Source organism: Callithrix jacchus, chromosome 10 (genome assembly GCF_049354715.1).
Source record: "Callithrix jacchus isolate 240 chromosome 10, calJac240_pri, whole genome shotgun sequence".
Classification (NCBI taxonomy): Eukaryota; Metazoa; Chordata; class Mammalia; order Primates; family Cebidae; genus Callithrix; species Callithrix jacchus.
In genome coordinates, this window is record NC_133511.1 from 114314620 (window position 1) to 114331455 (window position 16836).

General features: G+C 35.0%; 2 protein-coding genes across 2 annotated transcripts; both read right to left on the minus strand.

Annotated features, from left to right (window-relative positions):
• Positions 1-4804: 4804 nt before the first annotated feature.
• LOC100415150 (olfactory receptor 5M10) lies at positions 4805-5776 on the minus strand. Its single transcript, XM_009008201.4, is given in 1 exon segment — positions 4805-5776. A coding segment is annotated over 1 exon segment (972 nt).
• An 8358-nt stretch (positions 5777-14134) lies between these two features.
• On the minus strand, positions 14135-15817 carry LOC100415516 (olfactory receptor 5M5-like). Its single transcript, XM_002755345.5, has one exon. The coding sequence runs from the start codon at positions 15815-15817 to the stop codon at positions 14879-14881; it is 939 nt and encodes a 312-aa protein (XP_002755391.3). The 3' UTR covers positions 14135-14878.
• Positions 15818-16836: the final 1019 nt, after the last annotated feature.

Consider the following 16836-nt stretch of genomic DNA (forward strand, 5'->3'; position numbering starts at 1 on the left):
TATTGGGGGGAAAAGGGGAGGGCCAGTGGGAGGGGGAGGTGGGGAGGGATAGCCTGGGGAGAAATGCCAAATGTGGGTGAAGGGGAGAAGAAAAGCAAAGCACACTGCCATGTGTGTACCTACGCAACTGTCTTGCATGCTCTGCTCATGTAACCCAAAACCTATAATCCAATAAAAAATTAAAAAAAAAAAAAAAAAAAGAACCAAAGCAGTGCCCTGCAAAAACTGGAGGAAGTGTCTGTCTCTTCAAATGCACAGACATCGACATAAATATGCAAATATTATAAAAACCAAGGGAAACATGACACCACCAAAAGAAATCAACAGAACCTCAACAATGAACCCTGAACAATTAAAGATCATGTCTGACAGAGAATTCAGCATAAGCTTCTTAAAGAAGTTCAAGAAATTACAGGTCAGAACAAAGATCTCCGAGGAAATCAGGACTTAACAATAAAATTAAAGAAAGTAAAATGTTAAAAAAGAAATTATAGAAAACAGAAAACAATAAGGGAAACAATTCAGGAATAATATAAAAAATTGGAAAGAGAAAAACAATTTTTAAAAATAGGAATCCTAGAAATAAATAATACAAAAACTGAATTTAAAAACTCATTAGAAATTTTTAAGAATGGTTTTTATGAAACAGAGAAAAGAATCAGCAAGCTTGAAGACAGAACATATGAAACTATGTTATCAGGAAAGTTTTTTTGAAAAGTAAAGAAAGCCTATGAAAACTATGGGACACAATCAAGTAAATTAACTTCTGCATAATTAAAACATCCGAATAAAATGAGAGGTAAAAAGGCCTAGAAACTATATTTATTGAAATAATAACTGAAAATCTCTCAGTTCTGGAGAAACACAATAGCATCTAGGTAGAAAAGCCCATAGCTCACAAATCAAGTTCAATAAAAACAGTGATATCTCAGTGTACTTTATAATTAAATGAAGAAAAGTCAAAGACAAATAAATAATACTCAAATCAGCAAGATAAAAGAATATCACATTTAATAGAGCCTGATATGGTTTGGCTCTGTGTCTCCACCCAAATTTTATCTAAATTTGTAATGTCCCAGTGATGGAGGTGGGACCTCGTGGTAAGTGATTGAATCATGGGGGTGATTTCTAATGGTTTAGCACCACCATGTTGCCTTGTGTCAGAGTTCTCACAATACATGTTTGTTTAAAAGTGTATGGCACTTCCACTTTTGCTCTTCGTTTCTCCTCGTGCCACCTGCTTGCTTCCCTTTTGCCTTCCACCATGATTGTTATTTTTGGGGCTTTCCCAACCATGCTTCCTGTACAGCCTGAGGAACTGTGAATCTATTACACCTCTATTCTTCATAAATTACTCAGTCTCAGTTAGATCCTTATAGCAATGTGAGAATAGACTAATACATAAAATTGGCACCAGAGAAGTGGGGCACTGCTATAGATACTTGAAAATGTGGAATCAACTTTGTAATTGGAAGAGATTGGAGGGTTCAGAAGAAGACAGGAAGATGGGGAAAGTTATTCCTTGTCATAAACAGGTTCTTAATAAATTTTACTTCTTTATATTTGTCTGTACCTGATAATTAATTAATGTGAATATGTGTGCTTTTATACTGGGGAAAACATATTAATAAAATGCAGTCTAAGTAGTATATAGGTCTCCTGTATATCAACATTCTCTTCCTTTGCATGAACATCAAGACAATTTTAATTATCATGCACATAAATGACCACAGTAGCCTGAACTGTCAGGGAAAATTCACATTAGCTGTTGTTAGGATACACATCACTATCACATAATAACCACTATTTCATCTATACAAATATTCTTACTTAATTCATAGTCTCCAATATTCTACCCAGCATTTGAAGTGTGTTGAAGAATGGCTTAAAAACCACCACAGTATGAATTAGAAAGAGAGAGAATTTGGAACAAGAAATCTGCTTTTGTGCCACTGAGCAGCCAAATGTCACTGGGCAAGTCATTTCATCTCTCTGTGCCTAAGACTCCAAATATTGTAAATGAAGATAATAATTCTCTTACTATGTCATTTGTGAAGATTTTAAAAAAGAAAACAGTAATTCTAAAATTAGCAACACACTGATTACATCAATCATTATTATTTTTTAGTCATGTCCATTTATGTTCTATTGCCAAAGAATATCTGAGGTAACTTTTACCCAAAGGCTTGCACATTGAAAACATTAAATTACAAATAGAAGTAAATAAATATTTTTAAAAGAAATTACAAACAGGTCAAGCATTTGGATTACAAAGGTGTCAAAGTTTAAGTTTGGTTTCTGCAAGCCACAACAATTCTCATAACTAGAAAACAAAAGGAAGTGTACAGTTATTTATGCAAAATGTAGAGTGTATTGGCACTAATTTTAAAATCCAGTTTTCAAATAGGGTATTAGACCACTCTGCTTTCCAGAAATTTAATGCAATGTTTTGCCTAACCAAAAGAGGAAGATAAAAGAATAACATAAAGAACTATCCTATAGATTAAATGATGCTGTCATAAGATAAAGAAATATCCCACAGATGAAATGATGCTGGTCCTCAAAAAGGAAGTGAGGACCCTGTGTCACAATTCCCAGCTTTTCTGCTTCACTGTTGTCCCTTCAGATCACCTTCTCCTGTCATGTTGCTGTCATTGCCAAAACCAAGCAAATACACAAATAGTGATAAAAGATAAATATTAAAATGTCGCTACCCAAATTGCCTTCTTTCTTTTTCAGTTACTGTTTCTGAAAGAGGATTTGGACAGAACCAGACATATCCAATGACCTGACACTTAAGAATAGAACCCAGTTTTACAAAAACTGCAAGTCATCTGTTTAATATTCTGGAAGACCACTTTGAACATTTTATAGTAGATACAGTAGTTTATATCATATAAGCCTCTTCTGTAGCATTTTCTGTATGGCATTAGTTAAAATCAGACTGCAAAATATTAAAATACCAAACATATGAGGCAATTTGATAGGGCTAAATATATGTGTATTGGTATGCAGTCATCTGGTTGACTAATAATACATTGATTAATGTGTATCTCTATGTAGCCTCTTTGTGACTGATTTGCTCTATAGTAACTTTGAGAACTATTAGAATACGCTAATGTAAAAAATAATGTGCCACAGACAGTTGTGTGAGGCAAAATTAACACCGGGTATATTCTCCATATAGATATGTACGCCCCTATTAATTTTTATAATGTTTCAGGGTGTTAAAGAAACAAGAGCCTAAGAGAGTCAGGGTGACAACATTTTAAAATCAACTCTGTCTTGAGGTTAACAAGGCACCATCCTAAAAAACAGCCTCAAGATATCTACAAGAACACACCACTGCAGCAGGAGAGTCTGGGTGTCCCAATTCTCATAAGAGTATATATTTTTATCACGGTAACAGTTATGCACACACTAAAATGTCAAGGATAGTTTTCTTTAAATCAACAGAATGATAAATTGTGTCTTGCTGTCAGCCTACCCACATGTAGTCACAGCTTAGTTTAGTCTGTATGTAGGTAAGACTAGTATATTTTTTAAAAACTTAAAAAGGGCACATTCTGCCACTTGCTTTCTGAGAACACCCTACTCTGTAATGGAGTAGGCTTTAATAAACTAACTCTCTGGAGTCGCGTTTAATAAACTATCGCTTTTCACTGCACTTTGCAGCTTATCTTGAAGTCTTTCCTGTGTAGATCCAAGAAGCCTCTCCTGGGGTCTGTACCAACACTCCTTTTTCCAGCAACAAAGTCATTTATGCATATGCAGATGTCAGTTGATAGACCCTATTGAGTCCTACTAAATTAGTCCTAAGTCAGAGATAGTGCACTAGGAAACATATGTAGAATGCAATTAAATTATTTTGATGATAGAAATGGATCGATAGACTTGAAAACTAAAAAAAAAAAGTGTTGAGAGTTGAGTTTCAGAATTGAGGAGCATAACCAGTATTATGCATGGACAAAAAAGAAATTTTTCAAGATGTTTACAATGTTAGAATACTTGCAGAAAATTTAACATACAGGTGATTCATATACTTACATTTTTTGCACAATAATTACAATAAGTTCACAGGCTTTAGAGCTATTGTTCAAGACACTGCATTGAAGTAGAAATAATTTCTTTTTTCTTTTTTTTTTTTTTTTTTTTGGAGATGAAGTTTTTTTCTTGTTGCCCAGGCTGGAGTGCAATGGTGCAATTTCGACTCACTAACCTCCTCCTCCCAAGTTCAAGCTATTCTCCTGCCTCAGCCTCCTGAGTAGTTGGGATTACACGCATGTGCCACCACACCCGGCTAATTTTGTAACTTTAGTAGAAACGAGGTTTCATCATGTTAGGCAGACTGGTCTTGAATGTCTGACCTCAGGTGACCCAACCACCTCGGCCTCCCAAAGTGCTGGGATTGCAGGTTTGAGCCACCATGCCTGGCCTCATTTTTTAAAAAATGTAAAATTATCCACCCTATCTTGAACTTTGCTATGGCTCAAAAACCATAATATTCAAAGGAGATGGATTGTCAGAGTTTCTCTCACGCTAAATTACTTAAAAAGTTACCCTCAAGGAAGTAAACACAATATTATCGTACAGAATTATTAGACACCAAATAATTTACATTCACAGAATCTCTGGCAAAACATTTTCAATTTCAACATTAATGCTTTTATTTTTAAAAACAATATTCAAAGTTTTAATTTTGAGAAGAAACTAAAGCAGTTACTAACAGTCCATAATGTTAAACAAATCATGACTACACTAGGGTTTTCCATTTCAAACAGTCAGTTTCTTACCCCCCAGGCACTTAGGGATTGCAAATAAACAGACACCTAAACTGCAATTTTACGAAAGCATTTTCCCTAATCGTTTGTTGCATGGCAAGGATTACATCTTTGTTCCGTAGGCTGTAGATCAATGGGTTCAGCATTGGGCTCAAAAAACTATAGAAGACCGCAATTATTTTGGATTCCTCTACGAACTTGTCTGATGGAGGCCTTAAGTACATGCAGAAGAGTGTTCCATAAAACAAAGTCACTATTGTCAGGTGGGAAGCTCATGTAGAAAAGGCTTTGTGCCTGCCTTCAGCAGAACGGATCCTCAAGATCGCTGCAAAAATGAACAGATAGGACAGAAGAATGATGAAGAGAGAGCTTGACAGAGTAAAGCCTGCAACTACAAACATCGCCGTCTTTTTGACATGGGTGTCAGAGCAGGCCAGCATTATAAGGGGAGGATCAGCGCAGTAGAAATGATTAATTTCACGGGAGCCACAGAAGGACAAGTGAAAGGTCAGCAGTGTCTGAGAGAGCCCATTAAGGAAGCCACACATGTAAGCCACAGTGACCAGAGAGATGCAGATATTCTTGGACATCCTGGAACTGTAATGCAAAGGACTGCAAATGGCTACATAGCGGTCCAATGCCATTGAAGCAAGGATGTAAAACTCAGTGATCACCAGGGCGATGAAGAGAAGGCACTGTGTGAAGCACCCAGCATAGGAGATGGTCTTCTGTTCTGAGAGGAAATTGTGCAGCATATTCGGAGTAATATTGGAAGAATAGCAAATGTCCACAAAGGAGAGGTGGCCGAGGAAGAAATACATGGGGGTTTGCAGGTGGGAATTGGTCCTGATCAGCAGGATGATGCCCAGGTTTCCTGCCAGTGTGATTAGGTAGATCACCAGGAACACCCCAAACAGGATCTGCTCTAGCACTGGGTCATCTGTCAGTCCCAAGAGGATGAACTCTGTCACTATGGTGTGGTTTGGGGAGAACATCTTCATATCTTTTGAAAACAGAAAGTGACAAAGAATGTGATGATTTCTGTCTGATTCAGATTCAGCATTTGTTCTATCCATTTATCATTCACTTATTTGTCTATTCATTTAGGCTACAATTACTTTTCTCTTTTGAATAAACACATCAGAATTTCTGCATAACATTTTTTCCCTATGTCTATGTCTTCTGTCTCTTTCTTTCCATATCTCAAACCCACACACTTAGACACAGACACTTTCTCTCTCTCTTATACATACATACATACATATATACATTGTCTTATACATACACATATACATTTACACATTAATATATTTATACTTGTCTTCTTTGTGAACTCCACATTTGGTAATTCTTTTCAAGTTTTCTGAGGAAAGAAAAAAACAAAGCAATAAATATCAGATATCAATATTTGCATCAAATAACTAAATAAAAGAGGTCCAATCTCCAGTTTATCTCCAAGTCTGATATCCTATTGTTTTGGATACAAAATAGAGGGAAAAAATAGGGTAGCATTTTCATCTAAAACCCATGATTGTCTGGTTTAACTTCACTCGGTGAACATTAAATTTGTGAAATTTATTGCTTGATATATGGCTAAGAAAATACAGACCATTGGTTTCTTTCGCTTTGAAATTTATCTGCCTGTTTATTCATGTACAAAGCATAGCTTGATTTTTTGTGTGTGTTCCAATTCCTGGGGTTATTGGCGTGAACAAATTTTCCAGTTTCATGGAGCTCATATTATAATATGGAAATAAAAATTAAACCAAGAAAGAAAGATACCTTTATAATTTCAAGTAAGAGCTGGTTCTATGAAGAAAATTGAAAGTGGAGAAGGAAAGAAAAGCACACTGCCATGTGTGTTCCTACGCAACTGTCTTGCATGCTCTGCTCATGTACCCCAAAACCTAAAATCCAATAAAAAATTAAAAAACAAAAAAAAAGATTATTTTAGATAACCATTCAAAGGAGACATTTCTGTGAATGCAACGTTTAAAAAGTAAATAAACAGTTATAGCACCTGAGCAAGAAAGCGAGATTTTTTTGGTCCTCATTTATATGTCACATATGGATTTATGCTGGAACTGGTCTGCCCTACTGAAAATCATTAAACTACTCATTAAAATACTTTTAAGGAATCACAGAAAATGGTTAAAAGCAGTCTTTGCTTACAACTCAAGCTGCTCTCTCTTAGTTTTTAGTGAAAATAAGCTATGACTGTAAAAATTATTGTTGAAAAATTTGTACTTTAAAGCCATCGTTTATTTAGTTCTCACATACACATCAAGGAGCTTGCATAGATTTTAGAGTCAGTGAAATATTAACATATGAATAGAAGAATCTGGTGAAATTGCTGAAAATATTTGTTTCCTCCATTGATTGGATACTGATCTCCACACACACACAAACACACACATACACACACACACACACACACACACACACACGAAGTTGTATTTTCAGTGAACAAATGTAGAAAATGACCTACCTGTTAATGTTAACTCACTATACTTTATAAAAGCAAAGTGGCAAGATTTATAATACATTTTTAGCTATATTCTCTAGAGTATTTTAAAACTAATTCTGAAGAAACAATTAAAATATTTTTTGTTCCTCAAGGGCATTATATTAGTTTGGTGCCTTGAACAGATAGATTCTCCTTTGAGGATGAAATCCCTATGTAATATTTATGTAGTTTTGGTACATGTGTTCATAAGAGCTTTAACACAAACAGAGAAACTAGCCATCACTTTCAATAATTTGGAAGAAAGAAAATATAGGCAGATAAGTTTTGCATTTTTAGCATAATAAAAACAGGAAGATTTCCATCAAAACTCTTCAGGTTTTGGATATAAACACTGGGGTGAGGCGATCTACTGAGGGTGAGGGGTAGAAAGATGTGGCAGGTGAAAGATTTGAGGAAAGGAAGGGTTTTTAAGGATGAAGAGCAGAAGAGCGACAACATAATCAGTAGAAGGAAGCAGAAAGATTGGTCAGGGCCCAGGGTCCTTTGGAGGATGGACATTATGGATTTATGCTGGAACTGGTCTGCCCTCCTGAAAATCATTAAGGTTCTGAGAATCAAAGACAGGTCTGAGAACCAGGACCATGTATAAAATTGATGATTCATAAAATTGTTGATTTAGAAAAAGGTTTGAAAATAGAAGAAAAAATATTTTAAAATTGTTTACACCACATTTGTTAGATGATAAAGGAAGCTACAGATGCTTTCATTAGTCTGTATTTTCCAGTGCACAGATAGTCCCAGGTTAGCACAAATGAATCAAAGTGGACTCTGGCCAAGACAGAAGAGGGATCCCTAATTCTCTTAAATTGCAGGTGGTGGTTATTCATTGAGAAATCAGTCAATACAATATAGCTATATGTCAAAATCAAAACGTAGATTTGTTATACATGAAATTTGAGAATACTAGAGCATTGCTATTTTTTCCTCAAATTGAGTTTAAAGCCTTATCTCAGTTTTTATCTGTATGGTTTTGATTCCTTGCATTAATTTAAAAATAAAATAGGATTTCTTAAATGTTTCTATAGAATTAAGGTTTATGTAGGACTATAATACTGGTGTCTCTCATTTCCTCATTCCTTAACGCATAAAACTAATTGACAATTTGGCCCTTTGTTAAGCACTTTGAAGGCAATATGTCCTACAGTGCATGTGTATGTATATGTGTGTTCATTTATTTGTTTTCTTATGCATGTTAATATACAGTAACATTTCAATAAAACATAAGATTTACAAAATGGCTTTTCTGACAACAAATAGGGCTGGCTCAATAGTAACTGAATGGATAGACAAAAAGTAATGGATTGGTTATTTTTGATGAGGAAGAATAAAGTCTCAAAAATTTTCCTATGGGATCACATAATCGTATGTCCACACATTAGAAGGCAATGGTAATTTATTTATAGATTTGATTAGAGAATACATGCTTTAGCTATGTGTATTATACTGACCCAAAGATGAGTTTTATACATGCTTATTTTATTTTTCATAGAAAGCCTTCAGAAGATTCTAGCTATATTACTGAATAGTAATATAGTTTTATATTAATAATTCTAGTGTTATCAAGATGACATGAAGATTTATTATAAAATCTCTTTTAAAACATACAAATGAAAAAGTAAGTATATATTCTGAATGATGATATGATTACAATTACAAATTGAATACACAAAAACCACTCATACAGTCTGGGTGGGGTGGCTCACGCCTGTAATCTAAGCACTTTGGGAGGCCAAGGTGGGCAGATTATTTGAGGTTGGGAGTTCAAGACCAGCCTAACATAGCACAACCTCATTTCTACTAAAAATACAAAAATTAGCCAGGTGTGGTGTCAAGGTCTGCAGCCCCAGCTAATCGGGAGGCTGAAGCAGGAGAATACCTTGAACCAGGGAGGCAGGCATTGCAGTGAGCCAAAATTGCACCCTTCACTCTAGTCTGGGTGACAGACTACAGTGTTGTCTCAACAACAACAACAACAACAACAAAACCCCACTCATCTGGTTACAAAACAGCAATACACAAGTGAAATATAAAAATTAAAATATCACTAATAACATAAAAGCATAAGCTACTCAGAAACCAATACAATAGAAAATGTTCAAAAGATACACTGAAAAGCACAAATATCTACAGAGAAAAATTAAAGAAGACCAAAATAATAAAGACATACATCTCACTTGTGCATTGGAATGTTCAATATGGCAAACTGGTTAATTCTTCATAAATCCATCAATAATTTGAATGGCACTTCTATCAAATTTCAGCAGGCTGATATTTGTGAAACTTGATGATCTGATTCTAAAATAAATTCCGTTATTAAAAAAATGAAAACCCCCTTTGAAAGTGAACAAATACTGTTCCATGACTTGCACTACCTAAATGTACAGGGCCACTAGGAAGTGTCCAATGATCTGAACATTGGAGTCGTTACATAACTAATTCATTAGATGCACTTCTAGCAGCTGTCAATCGATTGATCATGGCAACTGAAGTAAAATGATATTAACTAAACAGTAATGCCTTCAAATAAGTTGAAGAGAGGTTTCTGAAGGCTTTGCTGAAAAAATAAAGTGTGTGAAAAGTTCTCCCTTAAGTTACTATTATCCACTTAAGAGTTACTAAGAAGTGTAACATTCAGAGCAATGTGTGGATTTAAGGATGATAAAGAGATTAATGGTACAGAACAGAGAGTCCAGAAATAGATCCACTAGTATATGTAGTGAGTGGGTTTCTAAACAAATGTACAAGGGCATTTTAATGGAGATTGCTACTGAAAAATGTAGATATGCTCATCAAAATATTTAACTTAAGCTCCTATAACACACCACATGCCAAAACTCAAAATTAATTTGGTGGAAATAATGCTGCTAAACGTAAATCCTAAATCTACAAGTCCTCCAGAAAAAAAAAATCAAAGAATATCTTTATGTTCTTAAGGACAGCAAAGATTTCTTAGGAAGAAAAGAAAAGCACAAATTGTGAAGAAAAAAATATATATATAGTGTGTGTGTCATCAAATTTTAAAACATGCATTCTTCAAAATAATGCTAAGATAATGAAAAAGCAAACGATAGACTAGGAAGACCACTCACAGTAACTAATTCTGGCAAATGACCAGTACTCAGAACATATAAACATCCCCACAATTCACTGATCCAAACACAAGCAGTGCAGTTAAAAAAAAAAGAAAGTTTAAGTTGTGAGCAGACATCTCATAAAAGAAGACACATGAACAGCAAACCACATGAGAAGAAATTCTATGTAAAGAAGAATGTGAAGAAGAAAATGTAAATTTTGCCTATAATTAAACACCATGAACGAAGATTTCCTCCTGGACAAAACTCTGGAAAGAATCCTCTGAGCACTTTCTTCACTAGGCCTCAACCTTGGCCTAAAAAGACTTGAACAAAACGTGAACACAGTGGGTAACAGCTCAAGGCCACAACCCTAGGATGACTTTAGTCCCACTCAAAGTACCCACCTTAGAAAACTCAAGGCTGCCAAGAAAATGTACTGTCTGCTTCTGTCAACATCTGAAGAAAGAGCTCTTGTCTACCAGCTCCCAAGGGAGGGTAGAAGCCAGGTGGCAAACCTAGATGGATTTCACATGAACCAACATTCCTTTCACACTTATTGTAATTTTTTATTTCTCTGACTTTCTTGAGCCCTGCTCATGCTCCTTCCTATTCCCTCATTCTACCTTTAGAATACACAGGTACCTCTGTGCAAACCAAATTAGAGTTCAGTTTATAGTGAACCTTTCTGTCCATTGAAATACTACATTACTGACTAAAATCTGTCCTTACAACTTTGACTGGTAGCTGGCTTTGTTTATCTTTGTAACGCTTCAATTCACACCTGCTTCAATGCCAAGAATAAAAAATATTGACAATACAAAGATTAACAATGACAATGAAAGCAACTGAAACTCTTATAATACGTAACATGATAGAATGTAAAATAATTCAGTAACTGAAAAACTGGTGGTTCTTCATAAAATTTTGTATAAATTTATAGTTTGTCATAAAATTGTGACACAGCAATTTTGCTCTTCAGTGTTTATCTAGTGGAAAAGAAGACATATCCCCAAGGAGTCTCAAACATGTATCAGCAAGTGTATAGCTGAACAAATTATGGTATATCTCTGTAATGGGATACTACTCTCAGCAATTAAAGTGAGCTGACTGCTGATACAATCTTGATGACTATCATCTATCTATCTATCTATCTATCTATCTATCTAAGAATCACTTTCTGAATGACAGAGTAATGATCCTCCTAAAACTGTCCTTCCATAAAAACCATGAGAACACTAAAAACAGTCCAAATGAACTGTTTCCGGACACTGGCAAGTAATCAAAAGCTTACAACAATTCTATAAGCATTTATTCAAGAAAAAAATTCCTGAATTTTGGTAAGAATAGTGAGCCTGGTAGCATCTTTACTGCCCGATTCTCACACTCACCTCCCAACTGCACAGTAACCTTAAAAATTGGAATTGTGATTGCGTGGATGTACACACTTGTCAAACTTTATTGAACTGCACATTTAAATTTCTACATTTAAATGTAAGTGAATTTACCCTCATAAATTTAACTCAAAGGAAATTTTTTCTTTCCTTAAAATTAAGCAAATCAAATTACTTACTGGATGTTTAACTTCCAGAGAGTCATTTAAAACAAAACCAAATAGAAAACAGGGCCACAGTGTTATCACAGCTCTTTCCATACCCAGGATTACAACAGGTCAAAAGCTTACACACTGAAAGCCAAGGCATTCCTCAAACTCATTTTCCCCTAGATTTTTTTTTAACAATTAATTCAAGTTGAGAGTCCAGAAAGCCACTTGTTTATCTCTTATCTCTTCTCTTTTTTTTTGTTCCCAGTATCCAGAAAACCTGATTAAAAGAAGCAAAAAAGGATAAGAAGAAGGAGAGAAGAAGAAGAGAAACTTAGATGTTAAATGAAGAGTTTTAAGTAGTCAACAGGATGTGGTCAAGGCAAATGGTTGTTGGCTGTGTCTATGGAGATAAGAATCCAGAGAGTATCCATACAGGCTGATGAGACCAGTGACTTTTCTAGTTCCTTTCTAACACACAAATTACGTTTTCCTTGAAAAGCAGGTACACTGAATGATAAGCATTGTAAGTAAAGATGATGTTTCTGTATTGGATAATATTACAGAAACAGGAAAGAGAAAACGCATAAAGCCTTCAAATCTAAGTCTCAAAAAAGAAAAGGAAAAAGTTACAGATTTAAAGTTTTAGTCTCGAAACCAAATGTTTTCTGTCATGTCTTATGATCTGATTTTGTTCTGATCCCCGTCAGGATGATCAGACTGCTGATTTAATCCAATGTGTGTGAGTCTCTTATACTACTAAGAAGTTTCTGATTATTTTAAACAATAATATTGGAACAAATAGGTGGTCAGCAAGCAAAATAAATTAATGTAGTGATCTCATACTGCAAGTTATGGCGACAATGACTAGGCATAAATCAAGTTCACATCATGCACTTTTAATATATAGTAATATTAGCATAGCAAATCAGTGCTAAAATATCTGGACACACTTGTATTTTTCTACCAACAGAATTCTTTGCACTATAATAAGCAGTGCTGTGATTATGTTTGAAAAAAAAAGAACATAGAAATTGCACATGGGAGAGCATCTAATCTATCTACTAATAATGTAAACACAAGTTTTAACACATTTTTGATATCTGAATAAACTATCATTAACAAACTCCTAGTTAATAACTCCTTCTTATCACGAGGTCAGGAGTTGACCAGTCTGACCAATATGGAGAAATCCTGTCCCTACTAAAAATACAAAATTAGCTGGGTGTGGTGAATTTTGCCTGTAATCCCAGCTACCCAGGAGGCTGAGAAAGGAGAATCACTTGAACCTAGGAGGTGAAGGTTGCAGTGAGCCAAGATCGAACCATTGTAGCCTAGCCTGGGAAACAAGAGTGAGACTCCGTCTCAAAAAAAAAAAAAAAAGTAGAACAAATACACATATTGAAGGATATTTGTATATTGGTGTAGACTATACCACTAAAAATTGTTGCTGCATAAGTCATCACAGATACACCAAATAATATTTAATACAAGATAAAATACATTACAGAAAGATACATAGAGTGGATGCATTTATTTCAAGTTTTAAATCTAGCAAATCAGTACTACATATTTCGTGAAAATGTAAACACCTATTCAATGATGTAACTCTACAGAAGGAGAAGAAACATTAAATTCACAATCGAGTTTACAGTAAAAAATGGAACAAGAGAATCAGTCAAGAAAGATTCATCTTACTAATTTTCAAATTTCTAAAATAACAAACAAAGGTGGCGTTCTGTGAAAATTTATTAGTGATTAGTTATGCTTAAAAAGGAGTCTTTATAGTATTTTCTATTTTGGCTGTATATTAAAAATAGTTCCTAAGAAAAAATTAACAAATGAAACCAATTTAATAATATATGTAAAAATCCACAGGATCATAGGTGGCAAAGAACTTAATTTCCTAAAAGTAAAAAAGGGAACAATAAAGTGAAATTTTTAAAAAAACTTGACAGTATTTAAAATAAAATGCTACCATTTCAAGAGATATGATAGATATGATAAAAAAAGATAAAATGGAATTCGTGTGTGTATGTATATAGTTGTTACAGATGTATATATAACAAAAACATGTTATGTCATTAAGAAACATCTAAAACAAATAAGACAAAATATAAACACCACAATTTAAAAATAGGTGAAGCATATGACCTTGATTTTTCACCAAAGACAATTTGAATAAGCAATTAAGAAAGAAAATGGTATATTATAATCAATTATACACACACATACACACGTACATACATAAAACACACAAATATCCATATGCACTCATTGATAAAACATTCAATTCATTTATTTAAAGGAAACAGGCAATAGTAATAAAGAGTGAAGAAGTGAGGTCACTGTTGGTTTGCTTACTGGCACAACACACAAACAATTAATAACCCCTTCTAAAGGAAATTTGGCATTTCCATGAAAAGCTTTATGAAAGAGGATTTCATTGAATCTGTGATATCATTCTAAGGACACAACTTAAAGTAATAATCCAAGATATACCTAAGTGATACTTTTTTGTATATAATATGTATAAAACAAAAACAGAAAACCTCATCCACTATGGTTGTCAAGTTTCTGGAAAATAGTCTGGAGGCCTATTAAGTACTATAAAACGTAATGAGCCGTCATTTTCATAGCAATCAATAATTCTGTCTTTTATGATATTTTACTAGTAAGAGCACGAATAATGGAACTGTCTGTACTTTACTTATATTTATAAAGCTAGAACAATGCCTTCTGGGCTTATATTTGAATTTCTATGCATTCATTTTCAATTTTCTGAGGATGGCACTGTAAGCTTTAGCTAATAATTTGACATATATTTTGAAGACCCATATGCAAAGTAAAAATGACAAAAAACACACAATGACAGAGTAATTTGTTGATCTAAAATGCTCATTAACTGGTCAGATAACAAGAACAAATCCCAAGACCTATGATCAAAATATCTACCTTACTTAGCAAACGGGTTTTTTTGGATAACTTTCCTTATACTTCTCTTAACGTCTTTATTCCTCAGGCTATAGATCAATGGGTTTAACATAGGACTCACAAAAATATAAAACACAGCTACAGTTTTCCCCTGTTGGACAGATGTCTCAGAAGGGGGCCTCAGGTACATACAGAACAGTGTCCCATAAAAGATAGTGACAGCAGTCACATGGGACCCGCAGGTGGAGAAAGCCTTGCGCCTCCCCTCAGCAGTGCGGATGTGCAGAATGGCTGTGAAGATGAAAATGTAGGAAATGAGGATGATGATGAGAGAGCAGATGAGGTTGGAACCAGCCACCACGAACATGGCAGTCTCTTTGACATAAGTATCTGAGCAGGCGAGGACTAAGAGGGGTGGGTCTGCACAGTAAAAGTGGTTGATCTCATTGGGTCCACAGAAGGACAGACGAAGCATCAGGATGGTCTGTGCCAGACCATTTGCAAAGCCATAAATATAAGGAGCAGCCGCAAGACAGAGGCAGACACACCTGGACATTTTGCTTTCATATAACAAGGGCTTGCAGATGGCCATGTAGCGATCATAAGCCATCACTGTGAGCATATAATAATCTGTGATCACCAGTGCAATGAAAAAGTGAAATTGGATAAAGCAGCCAACGAAGGAAATGGTTTTTCTCTTGGACAAAAAGTTAACCAGCATCTGAGGAGTGACATTGGTGGTATAACAGAGATCTACAAAGGAGAGGTGACTGAGGAAGAAGTACATTGGAGTATGGAGTGCCGAGTCACTTCTGATTAAGAAGATCATGCTCACATTGCCAATTACTGTGATAAGGTAGATGACTAGGAATACCATGAAAAGAAGGGGCTGCAGCTCAGCCCGATCTGTCAGTCCCAGGAGAACAAACTCAGTCACAGCTGTATAGTTTTTCGTTAACATTGCATTTCCTTGGCTTCAGATGAGGTCTAAAGAAAAGGAAATTAAAATGCATTTAGGTTTGTCATTTATGCATTAACCTAATGATGACATCTGATATTTCTTCCTCTTCTCTCAAAATAGGAACAGTCTTACACAGTTGATTGAAGTGTAAATTAGTTCAACCACTGTGGAAGATAGTGTGGCGATTTCTCAAGGATCTGGAAATAGAAATTCTATTTGACCCAGCAATGCCATTACTGGGCATATACCCAAAGAACTATAAATGGTTCTACTGTAAAGACACATGCACACATATGTTCATTGCAGCCCTGTGTACAATAGCAAAGACCTGGAACCAACCCAAATGCCCATCAATGATAGACTGGACAAAGAAAATGTACATATACACCATGGAATACTATGCAGCCATAAAAAAACGATGAGTTCGTGTCCTTTGTAGGGACTTGGATGAACCTGGAAACCATCATTCTCAGCAAACTGACACAAGAACAGAAAGCCAAACACCGCATATTCTTACTCATAAGTGGGTGTTGAACAATGAGAACACATGGACTCAGGGAAAAAAGCATCACACACTGGGGGCAGTTGTGGGGGTAGGGGAGAGACAGTGGGGGGTGGGGAGGGAGAGGAGGGTGCAGAGGGATAACATGGGGAGAAATGCCAGATATAGTACGTACCTAAAGTTAAATAAATGCATTTTAAAAATAAATAAATAAAAATTTAAAAAGTGTAAATACATGTGGTATTAAGAAATAGCCTAGTAAGCATTTGATTCATGCTTTAAACATCTAAACTAATGTAGAGTTTCTTAAATACAAAGGCAGCAATGTTTAAAAAGGTTTACTGTGGTTCTTTCTTCAAGTCTTTTAATATTTAAAGAGCCATAATTTTTTATCTTTTTGCAAGTCTTTATTATATGTGTTCACTTAGAATTTTCTTGAACCCATGGTTGTAAACATTGCTTTTCTTTGAAACTGTAAAAATCTAACTCATTGGGTAAAAATCTCACCTTTGAGTGT